Source organism: Typopeltis vanoorti, chromosome 25 (assembly GCF_054136105.1).
Source record: "Typopeltis vanoorti isolate ZY-2024b chromosome 25, IOZ_Tvanoo_1.0, whole genome shotgun sequence".
NCBI lineage: Eukaryota > Metazoa > Arthropoda > Arachnida > Uropygi > Thelyphonidae > Typopeltis > Typopeltis vanoorti.
Window position 1 is genome coordinate 25,970,966 of NC_143573.1, and position 21,894 is coordinate 25,992,859.

The 21,894-nt window shown below is 36.8% G+C and overlaps 1 protein-coding gene across 1 annotated transcript in view; it reads right to left on the reverse strand.

Annotated features, from left to right (window-relative positions):
• Positions 1-21,894, reverse strand: part of alphaCOP (coatomer subunit alpha) — a 190,318-nt gene that overhangs the window by 152,750 nt on the left and 15,674 nt on the right. The window contains exon 2 of the mRNA XM_090414738.1: positions 8,196-8,580. Coding sequence (XP_090270864.1) covers positions 8,196-8,580 — 385 coding nt within the window. The remainder of the gene's footprint in view (positions 1-8,195; positions 8,581-21,894) is intronic.

Here is a 21,894-nt window from a genome sequence, read left to right on the forward strand (position 1 = left end):
TCATTCGTCAAGTATCCAAGGATACCTACTGACAGAGTGTATTATGAGAAGGTGAGGATTGGACATTAGGTCAAGGAGCCCTGGTTAGTTCTCTGTATTCCTTAATAGAGTAGTATGTGAAAATCTCTTCCAAGTTATCCAGCTTTGATCCTTAAGTAATTGACCCTTATCATAACATTTCAAAATTTAAACATTAATTCCGGATTTTCATTTTTATAATTTCATACTCTTCTGGTTTTCATGTTTCTTATGTGTTATGCCATCAGTGTACAATTTCCTGCCTTTCTTTTGCTCTATTTCTCAACAATACTTTGTTAACTGATCTCAAGCTAGTTTTCTTCTTAAATTTATCACTATTGGCCTATTCAGCATAAGGCTATGATGTCATTGCTACAAAGTAATGGGTATTTAGTACATACCCATTTATATACTAAATACCAATGGGTATTTAGCACATATTACTTTTGTTTTGGGGTTTTTGACTGCTCTCTTCTGTTTAATATGTCATTTGTATTCACCTTTTTTTTCACATTGGGATTATGTGTCTTGTTTTTCCACTATGTAAGGTAAGTTGCAAGTGCAGTGAATTTTGTATACTCCTGGGTAAGCAAGGTAAGGAAAGGAATCTTTAGATGAGATGAGTATGCTTTTTAATTTTGTGGGTTGTTTTAATGTTGCTTAATATTGAATTTATGTATTGTTCTGTCCATTCTATCTGATCTCCTAATGTTTATCTTATTTTTTATGATTTTTTTTATGGCCAGGCCTTCCACTAACATTTGCAGGGCTTAGGGCAAGAGTACAAATGGAGGCCCATATATTATATGTCTAGACATGTAAAAGTTATAAGCCAAGCTTACAAACAGCTAAAGGAAATGTTCTATATTCCTACCTTGACAAATATTTTTCATAATAGCAAAATTGAAAAATAGGGGTAAAGGTATTTTTTTTATGAATGAAAGTCAGCAAAAATACCAGACAGCTGAATTAAATTATTACTGTGCATGTCTTAGTGTTCTGTTAATTATGTTGGTGATATTTGAATGAATAATAAAATAGATATACATAATTCATAAATTATTATATTTATTCCATAAATTTATTTTCTTGCCTTCATTTCAGCAAACTCACTAATTATATTGTCATAATCAACATGTTCATATACTTTGTGTTCTACTGACTAATGCCATATCAGACAACCTTTCAAGATAAAAAAATATACAAGATTTTTTTTTATGTTGTACCCATACACAAGAAGTTGGTTGATCAACCTTTAGTGCATTAGTACCGTGTATGGGTAGTGGGTTGCGAAAGGAGGAACTTGTTTACATTTGATTAAAATGACTGTAAATTGTATTCCTTGGGAAACAAAGCGGGGGGGGGGAACTGTTCCACAGTGCAGCAGTTGCAGAGATGGAGGAGGAGGAAAAGAAGCTTGTTCTGTTTGTTTCTATGTACTGTGAAGGGGTGTTGAACAGCAGGGGCACGTGTTCCAATGAGCTTAGTACTGAGTGGAGGAATTATTGATGTTATTTCAGATGAGCATTTCCCATGGAAATATTTGTAGAATATACATATTGCAAAAACCAAACTTCTGTGTGAAAGTGGGGGGGGGGGGGTAAGAGATGGGTCATTAATAAGTCTAATTGCTCGCCTCTGTATTGAGTCAAGCATTTTGAGAGAGCTTTTGGGGTCCCACCCTATTCAATTGCTGGGCGGATTTGTGATTTCTATAATGTTAACAGCTATTCAGGGGTGAAGTAACGTCTTGAGCGAAAGAGAAATCCTAGTTTTTTAGAAGCTGAGGATGCAATGGCTGTGATGTGTTTATGCCAGCAAGGTTTGATGTGAGGGTAACTCCAAGAAGCGAGATCTCAAACTGTCTTTAAATGTGTGTATCATCAAAAAGAATACTGGGAAAAAATGGTTTTTTTTATAAGGGAAATAGAACAGAACTGGGTTTTATTAGCATTGAAATTGATGAGGTTATTCGAACCGCATTGTAGGATGGCTTGGAGATCAGAATTGAGGGTGGTTGATGTCCTGTAGGTTGAGGTGAGTAGTTGTGTAGGGTAAGGTTCATCAAATGTAAGGGAGGAGTGTAATGTGCTGTTGTCTGCAAAACTGTGTATTGGCTGGAAGTCAACTGAAGCAGGTCACTGATATATAGCAGGAAAAGGGTTGGTGAGAGTACAGAACCTTGTGGAACTCCAGCATTAGTTGAATGGTGAGAGGATAGGGAGCCATCCACCATCACACACTGTGTGTCCAGACAGAAAGTTGGCAATCCAACTACAGAAGTCCCAATCCAACTACAGAAGTCCTAGGTCAGACCAAATGATAGTAATTTGCTTAGTAAGCCTTTGTGCCAGACCTGGTCAAAGGCTTTGGAGATATCAAATGCAACTGCTTGAGATTTGCTAAACTTCTCCATGGCATTTGTCCAGAGATGGGTGACATACGTGAGCAGATCTCCTGTTGATCGGCAGCAATGGAATCCATACTGGTAGTCGTTTATTAGGTGGGTGTCGTCAATGTAGTGTAGGAGTTGGGAATTGATGATTTTTTCATTACTTTAGACAGAACTGAGGTACGCGAGATGTGGCAGTAGTTGGATGGCAGTGACTTGTCACCCTTCTTGGAAATGGGTTGAATATAGGCCAATTTCCAGTGGAGTAAGAGAGTATATATAGGCGACATAGGATAGGAGTCGGTTCTGGTGCGCAAACGCTCAGGACAATTGGGGGAATGCCATCAGGGCCAAGAGACTTTTTTGTGTATAATTTGGACAGTATTTTTCTGATCTCATCTTGGCAAAATGATATAGGGGGCATTGTATGTTGTGTGTCTGGAATGGTTGTGGGACATTTACCATCGCCAGTTATGCATGCATTGGAGGCAAAATGTGAAACCAGAAGATTGGCTTTTTCAGTGGGGGATGATGCAATAAAGCCATCTGGGTATGATAAGGGTGGGAATAGTGTTGGGCAGAAGTTAAGGCCAATTGCTCTGGCAAGAGACCAAGAGGCTCGGTTGCCGTTTGGACAGCTGCTAGTTTCCTGCTTTTTGCTCTTTCGAACTCTGTTTTGGAAGCATTCGTTGTTTTTTTGCATCTATTTTGGGTGATTTGGTATAAACTCTAAAGGAGGGTGGGATTCTTGATTTCAACCAGTTATGGTATGTCTGGTGTTTCATCTGTACAGCCTTGGCACATCTTTTGGAGAACCAGTTTAGTTAGGAAATGGCAGTTCAGAGTAGTATGTGAAATATATGTTTCCATGCCTATGAGGATTACTTTGGTAATAAGTTCGGTGCATATGTTTGGGTTGGAAGGCCGGAAGCAATAGTCCAACCATGGGAATGTGGCATAGAAGTTGCAGAGGCTGTTCCACCTAGCACTGTTATAATGCCAAACTACTTTTGTATGGGAGTGTATGTGTAAGCATTATTGCATGGGGGAGGAGATGAGCACTAGATTGTGGTCAGAATTACCCAGGAAGCTCACTACTTTCACTGTGTATTTGGAGGGATCATTGGTGAGGAAGAGATCTAGGGTGTTTGGGAGAGTGGTTTGGGTTATGTGGTATTCTGGTTGGCATTTGAACAAGTTGTGTAAGGTCGTTAGTGATGGCAAATGTTTCAGCATCTCTGCCTGCAAGATCTGTACAACTGGAGGAGGAAAGCCAGCTGCTGTTGTGGATATTAAAATCTCCTAGGAGGATAATTTTGCTGTTGGGAGTGGGATTGGAGGAAAATCAAATTTTAAGGAGGAAATTAAAGAGCTCAGAATGGTTGGTTGCATTAGGGGAGCAATAGAGACAGCAAATGAATTTGACTGAGTTGGAAAGGGATATTTTCACCCAAAAAAAAGGTCAAAGTTGGGTGATTCTAGGTTGGGTGCTCCCTGGCAAGGTATGCCAGAGTGGATGTATGCACAGACACCACCCTTGGAACAAAAGTTGTTAGAGTGAGTAGTTTGGAAGGATGAGATAAATAGTGCTGGTGGGAGGTGAGATTTGAGTTTCTACCAGTAAGAGTAGGTGGGGTTTGGTAGACTGAAGGTGGAAGTGGACACTATTAAGGTTGGAGTTTAGGCCACAGATGTTGGTGAAGTGGATATATAGGGTTTTGTACATATGTTTGCCCACAAGGGTCTTGCACATTTCCTATGCTGTGCCTGCATACTGGTCTCCATGGTGGCATCACTTGGTTTTTGCACCAATTTAACTTGTCTGTAGTCGATGATCCAACTGTTGTCATCATTTTGACGTTTTTCTTCGAGTTGTCTTCGAAGCTGGCATCCTTGTTCCCTTTGTGCAAATGTTAAATCTGGTCAAGCATGTATGCGCGATTAGGGATGAATTGTCTTTGCACTTGTTGTTGATCACTATTATTAGTTTTGATGTGCTTGTCCTCTGTTCAACAATGAACACTGAACAGAGGACAAAACTCAATGGAGGGAAAAGAATCCACAGAACACTCAACCCAACACACTGAACGAATGAGAATGGTGATAATTTTCCTGTGCATCATTAAGTCTAAATGATGACTTGCAGCTTAGTATAGGCTATATATTGCTCTACATAATGTTCCATTTACATAATACCTCCAGGGGTTCATAAACTCATCTTGGAAGGCCACTCCTACACTCGCTAAGCTAAGCTACGCGCGCGCGCGCGCACACACACACACACACACACACACACACACACACACACACACACACACACACACAGTTAACTGTAGCATTCTGAATAGTTTTTGTTATTATTATCCTAAGACCCCATGGAGTCAGCAACTCATCTAGGAGGTTGCTTTTGTCATACACACAGCTCATCATAACCGCACCTAAAATGCATTCAAATTCTCTGCAGACACCACACTCTCAGGCAATGCATTCCAATCATTCACAACTCACTATGCCAAAAAACTTGCTTTTCACTCCATTGATCACACCCTCCTTATATAGCTTCAAGGGATGACCTCTTGTTCTCCTGCCATTTTATGAAAAACCTCTTCAACATTAATCCTATAACAATTTGTTACTAACTTGTATGTCTCTATCATACAACACCTCTTCCTTCTATCCACTAGATTCTGCAGATTGCATCGTCTCAAATTTCTTCTCTCTCAACAAATATTCATCCTTTTGAAAACCAGGCGACCAAATCTGTGCACAGAGCCTTATACAATGGAACCAGAACCTCCTTACTTATACAAGTTCAGTGTCCTCCACATCATTCCCAGAATTTTGGCAATATGTCCTCTAAATTTCAGATCCTTATCCACCATCACCCCAAGAACTCTTATTTCCTCTGCCTCTAACAACATATATCCTCACCAAGAGTAAAAAAATTCCACATTTCATCTTTGTTTTCCAAATTGTAAACCTTTACATTTTGCAACATTGAACTGGTATCTCTACTTCCATGCCCATTCACTCAATCTATTCAAGTCTTTTTGTAAGGCCAGAACATCTGCTCTATTGCTCATAGTTTGTCCCAACTTTGAATCATCTGTATATTCCCCATCTTCCCCAATATCATTAACATACAGGTTAAATAGCAATGGCCATAAAAAAAAAAAAACCTGAGGCAGACCACTAGTGACTTCCCTCTTCTGGAATATTGCTCCTCCAACCCAACTTGTTCATACCTATCAGACAACCAATCTCCAATTTTTGAATATTAACTTATCATATGTTAATATTGCCTTTGCAATATTAACATATGATAAGTTAACATATTCAAAAGCCTTTGCAAAGTCTAAGTACACTACTGTGTAGCCATCTCCCATATCCAATGCTGCTGTCATCTTACTGTAATAAAAATAAGATGATTAAAACATGATCTTCCTTTAGCAAAGCCGTGCTGTCCATCAAAGATAATACCACTGTTGTCAACCCAATTCTGGATCCTGATTCTAACCAGTCTTTCCAACACTTTAATCACAACACCTGACACACAGACTGGCCTATAATTTGATGCTTGAATTCTGTCACCTCCTTTATGAAGTGGTACAATCTTGCCTTCCTTCCACTCCTTTTGAACTTGACCCAATATAAGACTCATATTAAACAAATACGTCAAGGCAGATGTCAACTTCTGGTACATTCCTTCAAAATACAAAGTAATATATTATCAAGTATCACAGCCTTATTAATATCAAGTTTGCTTAATTCCCCATAAATATACCTCTTCCTCATTCACAGTCAGTCTCTTCCTCATCATCCACTGCTCTCAAACTCTCTATGATGTCATATTCACAAGGATGAAAGACCTTTATCAATGGTTCATTAAATATCTCAACTATGTCCTCTGCAGCAGTTGTCCTTATACCATTTTTTCCAATTAATGTCATCCTACCATAACCATTCTTATTTTTTCTGGCTACATATCGAAAGAACTCCCTGGGATTTTTTTTTTTTTTGCTTCATTAGCTAACCTGCTCATATTGAACTTTTGTTGCCCTTGCCAATCAAGAAACCCTCCTTGTCTGTTCTTTGTATTCCTCATGGAAATGATTATTATCACTCCTCTTATGTTGCCTCCATAATGCCTTTTTTCTCTGTTGCATGCTTAATCTCTTCATTCATCCATTTCACACCTACCTTATTTAATCTTCTGACCTTTGGAATACATTTAGACATTGCTTCTACTAGAAAGTTCTTGAATGTCACCCAAAGAGCATGATCTCCTTTTCATCCAACTCCTCATTCCATGCCACAGTTCCAAGCTGTCTCCTGAACTTCTCATAATCACCAGCCTTGTAGTTCCACATACATCCTTTCCTCACAGAAGTCCTGACATGGCTGACAACCACATAATCACTGCATGGACACTTTCACCAACTGGACATAGATTTGACACCTCATTTATAATAACATCCTCTGATGAGATGATCAAATCCAAGACCCTCAATCCTCTTGTGCCCTCTATTACATACTGCCTGAAGTAGTTACCCCTCAAAAATTCCAGAAACCTGTTTTCTTTACTTCCAACTAGTATCTCGTGATTCCAATCTATACTGACATAATTAAAATCACCCATAATGATCACTCTTTGCTTGGTTAATTTGCTTATACACTTCCCAGTCACTACCAAGTCTATAGCGACATCCAACATTCGTTCTATTCACCTCTATTTCACACTATACTGCCTCAAAACCATTACCACTATTTCCCTCTCTTTTCTATCATCAATAGCACTCTACCTCCCTTTTTATCTTTCTATCTTCATGAAATACATCATACTCTTCAATCTCTATTCCTGTCAAGATGTCATCTTCATCCAACCATGTCTCACTTATTCCAACAATTTTGGGGCGAACAAAATCAATGTAACCATTTCAATTCCCTTGTTTCTAATATGTCTAGTATTTGTATGCAAACATAACAGCTCATTCCTGGATCTCTAACAAGTTTCACTTATAGTAATTATTAGATGCGACTTCTCCATGCTTTCCTTCAGCCATTTCTTTTTCTCCTTACTCATCCTCCCAGAACCCTCTTCGAATCCAACTGTTTTCCCTACATGCCAGGTCATCCCCTTCCCTTTTTGTCTACACACACATTTCTCTTGGTACCTTATTATACTGCTTTTCTAGATCTACAAAACAAATACAAATACTTGTTATATTCTTATGATTTCATATACATTGTCTTAAAAGAAAAAATCTTAACTCTTATTTGTAATGAACTAGCTTACTCTTCATGTTCCCGAATTCCCTTCAACAATTTTTCTTGAATCTTTCCTTCATGCCTGCTTAATGGAAGCCTAAAGCAGCTCACAAACATACTACTCTCTTGAGTAGGTTTTTCAGATTATCTAATCCAAGTCAACTGAATGTACTATAGAAAAATGTGTTTGTCAATCTCCAATAATACTGTACATCATATAAACAGGCTTATATCAGATTAAGATAAAATTGATAAAAATATATAAATAAATCCTAACCTTTATGATCAAAAAATTATAAAGGTAGATGATGGTATTAGAGGAAAAAATGAATAGTAAATATAATATAGTAAAGAAATGAAAAATACAATGTCAAGAGATTTATTCACAAAACACAAATGGTTGTATTGCATGTATATTTCTTAGATAGCAAAATCAAAGTTTCTATATATTATTAATGCAATTTACTATTTCATTTATCAACTTTTGAATATAAAGAGGGGAAAAAATCTTATCTACCTTCTAATACATGCTTAACTACAGCATCTGAACTCCCAAATAAATCTGTATGACCTGGATTCTTTAAGTGTTCCTCTAAGCCACCTGGTCCAGGAGCTACATTCTTCTTTCTAAGACCTGAAATATCCCAAACTCTTACTGTCTGATCTAGAGAGGCAGACACAACCATATCCTCAGATGGATTGAAGTGTGCACACATCACATAATGATTATGACCAGTCAGCACACAGATACAGGTGCGAGACTGCCAGTTCCATATGCGAATTGTCTGATCATCTGAAGCGCTGAGTATCCATGGATATTCATGATGAAAAGTAGTGGTACGGATATAATCTAAATGTCCCAAGAGAGTAAAGGTACACCGACGCTGCTTATAATTCCAAACCTATGAAAAAATATTATATACACATCACATTAGCAGACAACCCACGTTTTATTAGAGCATTATATAAATCAAAATTTAACTCCAGCTTATACCGTTCCACATTTTTATGAAATGTAGTTTTATGAAATGTCGGTCCAAGTTGAAAATTCATGAAAACCAAAAATGAACTGACAGCAGCTTAAAAATGACTCTTAGGTGGTTATTTAAAAATACTTCCACATAATTTATTAGTAATTAACAATTACTAATAAATTTGTGGTCATCATATCCAATCACATGGTAATCACATCTAAGTGCAATCAGAGAGAAAAAAAAAGCACTTCATGAAGCAAGATGTACATATACAGGAACATCAAATATTTTTGCTGAGAATAGTATTCATTGAGGACTGCTGCAGTTAAACTGCAACAGTCCTAGTGATATAATGACTTATGAAACTAAATTATTTTCCAATAGGCCTAGAGAAGTTGATAAGATGCACTCCAAGTAAGACCATTATTATTTAACATTTCTGGTTCTTCTTCACAAACACAGCTTCTTTAACTACCATAGAAAAAATAGAGCAACCACCTCCAAGTTCGTGTCGTTTCAACAGCACTGTTTCACATTTACATTTTGATCAAGGAATATACATGTTGTGATCAGTAGGAAGTTAGAAAGGTTGTAAAGAGATAATACACCAATGCCATGAGTGAGCTAAGAATTTTTAATTCTTTAAAAAAAAAAAAAAGTGGAAGCCCTGCTATATATGTAAATTTGAATAATTGAAATTTACAAATTCATAATGAGGAGGAAAAATCTACAAAAAAAAATTAATGGTACTGCTCTGGGTCCATTTCATTTGGTGTTGTTAATACCAACAAAATAAATTATGAATAACGTTAAACACTTAAGCATGTCTATCAGATCAAATAATAAGTGACCATATACTCAGTTTACAGGAATATACTGTCTTAACCAAGGTGGCTCAGGAATTGGCAACACATCTGATAATTTTCTTCCTGTCCACAACAGAAATTTATCCCATCATTATAATGAAATCATAGCCTTCAAGTATGAAGAGAAACTATGAGCACAGAAATTTGGCTTGACCGTACTTTTTCCTCTAGCAAACATTTATATGGAGGGGTTAAAGCATCTTGCCAGCAAAATATTTTAGAGAATATTTATTCTCTAAAATAAATATGCTCTAACTTTATTCTCTTAAGAGAAACTTTATTCTCTGAAGGGAATAAAGTTTACCATTTCTTGATGTTCTTAATAAAATTCAGACACACACATACACATATCAAATTTATTCTCAACATCTGACCTCCATGGAGTAAGACTCGTCGTGGGAGGTATACACTATTGCACACAATGCTCATCCAACCATGGCTTAAATTGATTCAGTGTGTCTACATTCACAACACACAGAGGCAATGCATTCCACTCAGCAACCATTCAAAGATCCTCACTCCTCTGCTCATATCCTCCTTATACCGTTTCCAGTGAAGGCCTCTTGTTCTACCCCCCATCTCATATTCTATGAAATATCTCCACGTCAACCTGATAACCCCTGACTAGTTTATATGTCTCAATCATATTTCCCCTCTTCTTAATATTCACAAGGCTTTGAAATGTACATTCCCTCAATCTGTCCTCATACTCTACATTCCAAAGACCACCTTTGTGAATCTTCTCTAGACCCTTTCCAACATATCCTTCACCATGAAACCTGGATACCAAATCTGTGCACAATAATCCATATGAGGCCTGATCGAGGTACAATGGCATCATAACTTCTTTATTTCTGCACATCAGGATCCTCTGCATCATTGCCATTATCCAACGTGACATCTTCACAACTTGTGCAATGTGGCCCATGAATTTCAGGTCCTTGTCCACCATCAATACCAGATGTCTCATCTCCTCTACCTCCTTTAAAGTTTCCACACCAAGTATATATTTTACATACCATCATTGCTTACCAAATCTCAAAACCTTACACTTTACAATATTCAACTGAGAGTTCCATTTACCTGCCCATTCATGCAATCAGTTCAAGTCCTGTAAGCCCATAACATATGCTTGACTCTGCATTGCTCTCCCCACCCCATTTTTGCATCATCTGCATATCACTAGTTAAACTCATCCCAATATCATTAACATAAAAATTGAACAACAACGGTCCCAAAACTGACCCCTGTGGTATACACCACTAGTGACCTTCCTCTTTCGGGATACTGCACCACCATATACAACATTCTGATAGCCAGTCATTGATCCAACTTAGAAGTCTGTTATTTATCCAATCCCATCTGTTTCAATTTAACAGCTTGTCATGTGGCAGTCAATCAAGAGCCTTTGCAAAATCCAAGTACACCACTGTATATGAATCTCCTCTGTCCAAGGTATTTATCACCTTGTTATTGCTGATAACCACAGAAAATACTGCTGTTATCAACACATTTCTGTATCCTACTTCTTACCAATCTCTTTCTAGTACCTTCAACACAATTCCAGATATAAAGATTGGTCTGTAATTTGTAGCCACAGCCCTATCACCACCTTTATGCAGAGGAACAATTTTAATTTCTTTCCGCTCCCTTGGAACCTGTGCTGTTGTAACTCATTAAATAGGCATGCTAATGCTACTGCCAATTCCTTGGAACATTCCCTTAAGATGCATGGTGATATGTCATAAAATCCTACTGCTTTATTGACATCATGGTTATTTATTTCCTCAAATTCCTCCTGCTCACTCACAATTAAGCCATCCTCTCCTCCTATGGCCTCTACACTTAAGTTGCTCATGATTCCACCCTGATGAGGATGAAACAAACTTATAAATTGATCACTAAATACCTCAACAATATCTTCTGCAGCAGTTACCATTTCTACCATTTTCATCCATTAACATCATCTTACCATGATCATTCTTCCTTTTACTTGCCACATATCTAAAAAAACACTCTAGGGTTTTTCTTTCCTGATTTGCCAAATTTCTGCTCTTATTGCATTTTTGTTTTCTTTACTAACTGAATCACTCTTCTGGCTTGTTCTTTACTCTGCACGTAACTGATTATTACCATAATTCATCTTGTACTGCCACCAAAGTACATCCTTCTTCCAGATTTTATGCTTAAGCTCCTCGTTCATCCAAGTTACACCTACCTTATTCAGCCTTTTTGCCTTTGGAATACATTCACACATCGATGCTGTTATGTATTTCTGTCAGTTCTCAAGCAGCATTTCCTTACCCCTCAACTCCTCGTTTCATGCTATAGCTTCAAGCTCTCTTAAGCATGTCATAATCACCAGCTTTGTACTTCCACATATATATCCTTTCCTCACAGAAGTCTGCATGTGGCTAGCCACAACCCAGGTGATCGCTTCATGATCACTCTCATCAACTTGAGAAAAGTGAAACCCCCACTCACAATTATATCCTCAGATGAAAGATCAGATCTAAAACTCTCGATCCTCACCCCCCCCCTCCTTTACATGCTGCCTGATATAGTTATCTCTCAAGAACCCAGAATTCATTTTCCTTATTCTGAAATGCTATATCTTCATTCTAATCTATACCGCCATAATTAATATCACCCATAACAATTTTCCTTCCTTTGTTCACTAATCCAAGTTGTTTATACATTTCTTCATCACCACCCTCTAAATTCCCAGGTCTATAGCATCATCCAACTAAATATGTCTTCCTCTCAACCTCCATGTTACACTCCACTGCCTCATAACCATCTTTCATGTCTACCTTATGTGGACATAATTCCTCTGCTATCATCAGCAGCACTCCCCCACCTCCCTTCTTGGTGTTTCTATTTTCATGAAAAATATTGTATCCTTCCATTTCTATTCCTGTTAGAATACTATCTTCATTCATTCAACCATTTATGTTACACATGCACATGTCAAATTAGTCATTTTCATAACTCATTTTCAACATTCACCATAAATCCATGAAAACAACTTACATTCCCACTTCAAACATCCTTTTGAAGCCAAAAGTTAGAAGTTATCAAAATGCTCAAAAATTCATATTAAACCATCCTTCAAGAAGAACTGATGATTCAAGAAGAATTCCATTACCAACCCTCATGTATGTTTGCTTATCTTCTTCGGCCTATAAATAAATTTCAGTTACTCCTACCCAGTTTTGTCAATAATAGTAAGTTCCATTCCTCCTTTTCATTTGACAAAAACTATGCTGCATTAAAACATTCTTCTTTTGATATTCTATACCCAATGCATTAAACAATGACTTCTTTGCAATTCTTCAGAAGGATGAGAATAGATTCATCAACTTCATATTTCCCAAACAGTTCTCTCTTCTTTCTGATAAGAAAGATTTCAACTTGCTCTTATCTTTGATAAGATGTAAATTTCAGACAAGATCAGATTTCTCTTCTTAAAGCCAAAATAACTACTTTAACATAGGTACATAAGCTGACATACTTAGAAAAAAATTAAACATGGAAACTTAAACTTTCACAAAGTAAGTTGATTAGTTGCAAAATTTTTGCTGAAGTAAGGCATCTCAGTACAATAATAACAACGAAACACAAAATAAAATTACAATACAAGATCAATTTTAAAAAACACCACTACAGTGTTAATAGGCCAACAGTCAATAAATTTCCAATTATTAATAATAAAAATAATAATACAATAATAATCAGGAATTTTCATTAAATTATATAATATTTTCCATAAAGTAGATAACTGAAGGCCATCAGATCTGTTTAAGTTCAGTCGTGTAGAAATCCCTCCCCTCCTTACATAACTGCACTTTATACGGAATTTACTTTTATATAAAAGTTTAGTTTTCTTCCAAAAGACTATGTTTAGTTCAAGATAGCATGTTCTGCTAGGCCAGACTGTTCAGGTTCAAAATAAGGTTTCCTGTATTTTTAACCTGTACAGCAAAATACATGGCAGATGGCAACAGATCTGCCAGACTATTCAAAGTAAGACAAACCACAGGAGCAAGGGATCTGATCCTGACACACCTGGAAGGCTGAGTGGGGACAGTCTTATGTAAAAGTATGATGAAGAAAGGAAGGCAGAAATCTTCCTGACAGGAAGAAAGAATACTTTAGAGGTTTCAGAACTTCAGCAATATGTTCAGAAATTCCTTTAAAATATGGGAGTGGACTCCAAGACAATACCACCAAGAGGAGAAAAACAACCACCTAGCCTTTTTAGATATTTTAATTCTTCATCAACCAAATGGAACTTACAATTTTCAGATTTTAGAAGAAAAAAAAAACTCATACTGATCCATACTATTTCTCATCATCTTAATCAAAAAGGTTGGAACTGTTAAAACCTTATTACACTCTGCTCATAATATTTGTTCTACTGAAGACCTTTTAGAGCACGAATTTAATTATATTAAATCTGCTTTTATGAAAAATGGCTTCAATCAATACTTTATCAAGGAAGCCTTGACCAGTCTCTAGATCTCCTAAAGATATCATTCGGATTCCACTTCCATACATTGAAGGAATTTCTGAAAGTACAGCTAAAGTTCCAAAACCTTAATATTGCAGTATCCTTTTGTCCTGTCAGGAAAATTTCTACCTTCCTTTCTTCATCTAAAGATAAGCTTACTTTGAACTTTTGGGCAGATCTGCAGCCATCTGTCATGAACAACATAAAGCAACTAAACTCGGTCTTCTGGACAAAAACTACACTTTTACATAAAAGTAGATTCCTTGTAAAGCAGTTATATAAGGGGAGCTGGGAGGCCTTTATAACCAACTAGACAACAGATCTGATGGTTTTTAGTTATCCCCTTTATGGAAATTATTATAATATAATTTTTATGCAAATTCTTGATTATTATTGTAATTTTTTTAAATAATAATAATTGAGAATTTAATGACTGCCTGTTGTCCTATTTACACTCTAGTAGTGGTTTTTAAAATTGATTCTTTCACTGTAATTTTATTTTGTGTTCCATTGTTGTTATCGTACTGACAATGCCCATGATACTCAGGCAAAAATTTTAAAGCTAATAAATTTATTTCACATAAGTTTAAGTTTCATCTTTAATTTATTCCATATTTTTCTTCCTGGGCTGACATATACCTAGCTTTTATGAGCAAAGACATGATATCCTGGATATCATGTTTGTGTTAGTTGGTATCTAAAAGCTTTAAGCTTTTTTTTTTTTTTTTGCTTAAGCTACTTCTCACCCATACAAGTGATAACATGAATCCCAAATTATTTACCTAACTTTTGAATACTGTTTTCATACTTGGAGTGGCGTGGCAACCAAATAATATCTACTAACATCCTGATGATGTCCAGAAGAGGATATCTGGTTAATTAATGTCCTCTCTCTCACAGGTTCACTCTAAGGTTTGTCACAGATGTTCCATTTGTGCCTTATGACTTTTTTAACAAGTTTCAGATGTGCTATTCTAGTGACTTCACTTACATAATTTCTCTCCTTTTTAATTAACCAACACCTGGTCACCGTTTGACTTGTGTGACTAGGTGTTGATTCAACTTCTAAGAAATTAAGAATTTGTAATTTTACTTGTGGAATGGCTTTTCTCATATGGTGGTTGCCATAGAATATAATATCCAAAATAAGTAAACATTAGCAACCTTCTAACCTAAATGATCACAAATAGCACTAATTTGGTCTGGTGTTTATATTATTATTGTTATTTTCCTAAACCCTCATGGCAGGAGGTCAACACTAGTGAACACAAAGTCTATCATACCACTCCTTAAAATCATCCACAGTCTGCCATGTTCACCACCCTCTCAGTCAATGTATTCCATGCTCCTACCACTCTCCATTCAAAAAACTTACTTCTTATATTTTTACTTGCCACCTCCTTTTACAACTTCCATGGATGGCCTCTTGTACTTGTTCCTTTCCCTCATTCTACCATATGAAAAATCTCCTCAGTGTTAATATTGTTAATAACCTTTCAACAGCTTAAATGTCTCAATCATATCCTCCCCTTTGTCTTCTATACACCAAACTCTGCAGTCTACATGCCCTCAGTCTATCCTCATAATCAACATTGTACGGTCCTGACATTTTTGTTATCCATCTCCGCACCCTCTCCGAGGTTACTTCATCCCCCCTTCAAATCCTGATAACCAGATCTGAGCACAGCAATCCAAATGTGGTTTGATCAAAGCTTTATACAATGGGACTAGCACACTTTTATTTCTTGTGGTCAACATTCTCCTCAATATTGCCACAGTTCTCTGAGATGTCTTCACAGCCTTTGCAATATTATTATTATTATTATTCGTGACACCTCCAAGGAGTCTGAAGACTCATCGCAGGAGGACACCCACTTTACAACTCACCATCTCCACTACTACACAGAACCTCTACTACCAATCATCCACATCAACGCCATCTACCGCCTGCCCACCACCACCACTAGTATTTTTTAGTCTGTAAATTGCGCGTGTTCTGAAAGGCCGATATGTCTGTATGCGGGATGAAAAACCCGAGTTTCCGGGAGAAAAAACCCTGCTATCCCCATATGAGATTGGCTAACTCACCTTCAATTGAAAAAGTTCATATACAGATTCCTCCCGTCACAATGAGAATCGAACTTAGGCCTTTTCTAATCGAAGGTCGCAGCATACCGTTGTTCTTCCAATTGCACTATGAAGGTGTCCATGGAACTTTAATTTCTCTTCACAATCACCCTAAGAGCCTTTGCTTCTTCCACTCCCTCCAGTATAACTTCACTAAGTGAGTATGAAGCATCCCTTCTGTGCATCCCAAATTTTAAAACCTTACTTTTAGTTGCATTAAATTAACATCCCCATGCCTTTGCCCACCTTACAGCTTATTCAAATCCTCTTGAAGAGCCAAAACATCAGCACTATTACTAATAACTCTCTCAACTTTCACATGATCTGCAAACAACTGAACCCTGTGAAATTCCACTTGTAACCTTCCTTCCTACTCCCTGATACTGCTCTCCCATATACAACTCTCTGAAATCTATCAGAGAGCTGATCACCAATCCAATTCACTAACCTGATATCCAAACACATATGATGCAACTTAAAAATCAAAAATTTCTTAATGCCTTAGAATAATCCAAAAAAAATGACAGTGTATGCTATACCTTCATCTACTGCTCTTGTTAGTCTACTGTAAGAGGTAACAGATTACTTAAACAAGAGCACCCTTTAATAAATCCATGCTGATCTGCATAGATAATATTACTCTCATCTGCCCAATTCTGTATGACTTCTTACCAATTTCTCCAAAATCTTAACTACAGAACAAATACAAACAAATACAAAATCTTATCCACCTTCCACTCTCAAGGAACCTGCCTCATTGCAAGACTTTTATTAAAAAGAAAAGTTAATGGCACAATCAGTTCCATAGCATATTCCCTTAAAACACATGGTGAAATTCCATCTAGAAAATCTAGATATTCCATCTGCCTTAGTGATGTTTAGTGTATTCAGTATTTGAAATACATCCTCATCATTCAATTCTAACACTTCATCACTCATTATCCTTCTAGGAATAAAGCCTGTAGTACCAGGATGGAACACTCTAATAAACTGATCAGTAAATAGCTCAACTATGTCATCTGCTTTAGTCACCCAATTCCTATCTCCATCCTGCAAGATAATCCATCCACTATGATCTTTCCTCCTACTCACCATATAGTAAAAAAGCTCCGTGGAATTCTCCTTGAATTGCAGTGTCAGTCTCCTCTCATATTCTCATTTTTCTCTCCTTACAATATTAGTCACTTTCCTAGCCTGAGCCTTATATTCTTCATGCAATTGTTCTCCACCTCTCTCTATATATGCCCTCTATAATATCTTTTTCTTCTGCACTTCCCCTTTTATTCCTTTTGTCATCCATTTGATTTCAAATTTCTTTATCTTCTTTACTCAAGGTATACAATGTCATTGTTGTCAACATTGCTGTCAACTAATGATCCCTCTCCATTTAAATTCTTTCATTTATTGCACTGTTGCAAGCTGGTTTGTAAGTCAATGATAGTCACCTGCTTTATAATTCCACATAACTTCCTTCTGTTTTGATACCTCCCCATACCTATTCATACTCCAAGTCAGGACTATATGATCATTCTCACCAACAGGGGGCAAGCATGCCATCTCAGTCACAATCAGATCCTCTGATGCTATGACCAAATCCAGAACTCTCGATCCTCATGTTCCCTCCACTACATGCTGCCTAAAGAAATCCAAAAATCCTCTGCCCAATTTGTATCACTATAGTTGAAGTCCCCCATAATGATCGCTCACTGCCAAACCTAATTTGCGTAAACATTTCCTGCTCATTGTCATCTATATTCCCTGGTTTGTAGCAACATCCCACTAAATATCTTGTCCTATAAACATCCATCTCTCACCATATACTTTCAAAGCCATTAATGTTATTTCCACTGAGATTCTTCACCCTGAGAGTGCATAATTTATCTCTTATCATGAGTAACACTCCACTACCACTATGTTTACCTTCCCTATCCTGCCAAAATAGGCTATACCCTTCAATTTCTATCCATGTTAGAATATCCTCCTCAGTTAATCAGGTTTTACTGATACCAGCAACCTATGGAGAGAATGAGTCAATTAATGCAACAAACTCATTCCCTTTATAATTTTAATGGATAATATAGCCTACTTTTGTTTAGAAGTGCCCCCTTTTTTTTTTTACAATGTCATTGGCTCTTTACCCTAATCTTAGAGCATTACTGAAATGTTATAAAACTGATATATGGAGAATAAAATAGGAGGAAAATTTGGACATAACTTTTTTTTGGGATGTTGTTTTCTGTCTCCTTATCCCAACGATGTGCCTTCATCTGCTGTTAAGCTGTTACAGGAAGGGTTTTTTGGGGGGGGAAAGTGGAGGAAAAGTAATGTGGGGGAATTATTTGAAATAACCTGGGATTTTTATATGTATAATATTATTATTATTAAAGGTAGGTAGAGAGTGTTTGGGAGGGAGTGAGAGAAGGAAATGAAGATAGAAATTATTTCTTGGGCGAAGAGGAGGGATTTAAGGGAAAAAGAGAGGGGTGAGAGTAATGGAGTGTGAGCCGTTTCGACAGGCATCATCTTCGGAACTCATGGGGGAAGAATAGCCTTCCTCCTTCCCAGAGACAATGCCTGTTGAAACAGCTCACACCCCGTTACTCCCCCCGACTGTTTTGCATAAATCCCTCCTCTTCCCCCAAAAAATAATTTCTATCTTCAGATCCTTCTGTCACATTCCCCCTCCAAAACGCTCCCTACCTGCCTTTAATAATAATATACATATAAAAAATCCAGGTTTTTTTCAAATAACTCTCCCAAATTACTTTACTCCCACTTTCCCCAAAAAACATCCCTTCCTGTAATAGCTTAACAGCAGCTGAAGGCACATTGCTGGGATAAGGAGACAGAAAATAACATCCAAAAATTACATTAGCTTTTGCCCATACTGACAGCCTATTTAAGTCATCCAGGAAATTCTTCACGTCGCCTTGATTAACTATTATGCTACGTAATTTTGCATCATCAGCAAACAATTAAATATTTCCTTTCAGGTTATTTCCTATATCTATGTACAAATTAAACAGCAATGGTCCCAGCACTAAACCTGGGGCATGCCACTAGTCACCTGTTTTCAACTCGATTCTGCAGCTCAATATATCACTTTTTGATATCTGTCCAGCTATCATCACTCTCTTATCCATTTAACCAGTGTCATATCCATCCTCCTTTGTTCTTATTTGTGTAACAGAGTTTCACGTGGTATTCTGTCAAATGCCTTTGCAAAATCATCGTGTAGTCATTTCCTTTATCCAACTCAGCTGTTATTCTATTATAAAAAGTTAGTAAATTACTAAGGCATGAAAAGCCTTAGTAATTTACTAACTTTACAAAGCCATGTTGATTCTCATACAGTATCATATTTTTATCTACCCATTCTTGAATTCTCTTTTTTACCAATTTTTGTACTACTTTTACCATGTCAGTTTAATGTGGCAAAGCGTACGTTTATGCATTTTGGGATGAAAAGATTACCAGCTATATACCACATTGATGAACTATATTCCAGGAAAGTGACACCAGAAATTTGGGAGTCTTAGCAGATAGAGAGTTAAAGTTTATGGGGAACAGAGCAAAAGCGGCTAAAGCAGATCACTGGATTACTTGGTTACTGATGAATACTTTGACGAGCAAAGACATGCATGTTAATATTCCTCTTCATTGAACCTTGATAAGACCTTATCTTGACTACTGCACAGATCTGGTCACCTGGGTTTCTTGGTGATGAGGAAGAGATTGAGAAGATCAAGAGGTGAGTGACCAAGATGGTAGTAGGTCTATGGAATGAACCTAACAAGAACAGGTTGAAGATCTGTGGGTTAAAGAAATTGGTTGACAGGTGGAAAAGGGGTGATATGATTGAGACATACAAATTACTGAAGGTTTTTACTAGATTAATACAGAAGAAATTTTTCAGACCAGGTCTGGTGCTGGAAGAACTAGGGTTCCTCCTTGGAAATTGAGCAAAATACAGTTAGCAAGGGTGTTAGAACTAGATTTTTTTTTGTTTGGAGAATGACGAATGCATGGAATAGGTTGCCAGAGTCTGTTGTGAATACCATGACTGTGAATGAGTTCAAAACAAAGTATGATAGATACTGCTTGGGATGATGTTTGCCCCCCCCCCCTCCCCCAATGAGTTCAATAACTCAGTAGTGTTTCTCAACCTGTGGTCCATGACTATGGGACAGGTGGTCTGCAGGCAGACTTAAATAAATAAATAGATATATTTTTTAATTATCCAAACAAAACAAATTAAAATTGAATAAGTAAAAATTATTGAAATAAAATGGATACTTAAAAAAACCAACAAATAGCAGCAGAATGATGAGTAATAAAAGAGGGGTGAAGTGAACAACAATATGGTTTTATTGCTTCTGCCTTCCCTTGCTGTTTTGTCAGATTTAAAGTAAACATGTATTATCCACATTTCAAACAACTGCTTGTTGTTTATTGATTTCTATTACTGAAGGTTTTCCTCCTTCAACAAAGGCTCAGTATACCTTCAGAATTGCTAAGTGATACTTGGACAAAGTGTGTTGCGAGTTAACCCCAGTATTTATATATTTTTTGAAAACATTTTTTAATAATGGAAAAGTAGCTTAGAACTAGGACTTTGAAAAGAAAAGCAAATGAAACAGGTAATGCTAACTTTAATTGTGACACACGTGTTGCAACGGCAAGTAAATCTGATACTATTAAAGTAGAAGTAACAAGCAGTTCAAAGAAAAAATACAGTATAAAATATAACAGTTCATATTTGGAATTCAGGTTTACTTGGTGTAGAGATGAAAGTGAACAGAAACCTCAATGTGTTTTGTGTTATGAAGTGTTGTCGAAAGAGTGCATGAAACCTGAAAAACTCTGACGACATTTAGAAACTAAACATTGTGATGTGAAAAATAAGCCAAATGAATTTTTTCAGTGATGCTTAGGGACATTAAATCATGGGAAAGATACAGTTTCGTCCATGAGTTCAATTAATAGCAAGGCACTGGAAGCATCCTATCTCTTAAGTTTGCGCATAGCAAAAACAGGGAAAGATCCTACTTCCAGCTATAAAAGATGTGGTAAAAACTATGTTTGGCAACAAGTTACTAAAAGATGTTGATTTGATTCCTCTTTCAAATGACACTGTTGGTCTCAGAATTAATGATATGGCAGGTGACGTAGAATCTCAGTTAATCGAAAGAGTTAAGAAGAGCTCTTATTATGTATTATAAATAGACGAGACCACTGATGTTACAAATGATGTGCAGTTAATATGGTACATAAGATATGTGCATGATAACAACATTCATGATGATATTCTGTTTTGTTTGGATGGAGCTTGCGCTCTAACAGGCATGCATGGTGGGGTTGATTCTCAGGTCAAGAAAGTAGCTGCGGATATGTATTGGGTACACTGTTTCATACATTGGGAAGCGTTAGCCTCCAAAGGGATGCCATCAGAATTTAAAACTGCTATACAACGATGTAAAGCTAGTTAATTTTATTAAGGCTCGACTGCTAAATAACAAACAATTTTCAATACTCTGTGATGAAATGGGCAGTGAATATATACAACTTTTGCTTCATTCTGAAATTTGCTAGTTTTCCAGGGGAAAAGTACTAACAAGGTTATTTCAATTAAGGCATGAAGTTTTATTGTTTGTAAATTAATGTAATTCTGATTTTGCATCACATCTTGTTGATAAAGCATGGTTATCAACACTATCCTATGTTTCAGACATGTTT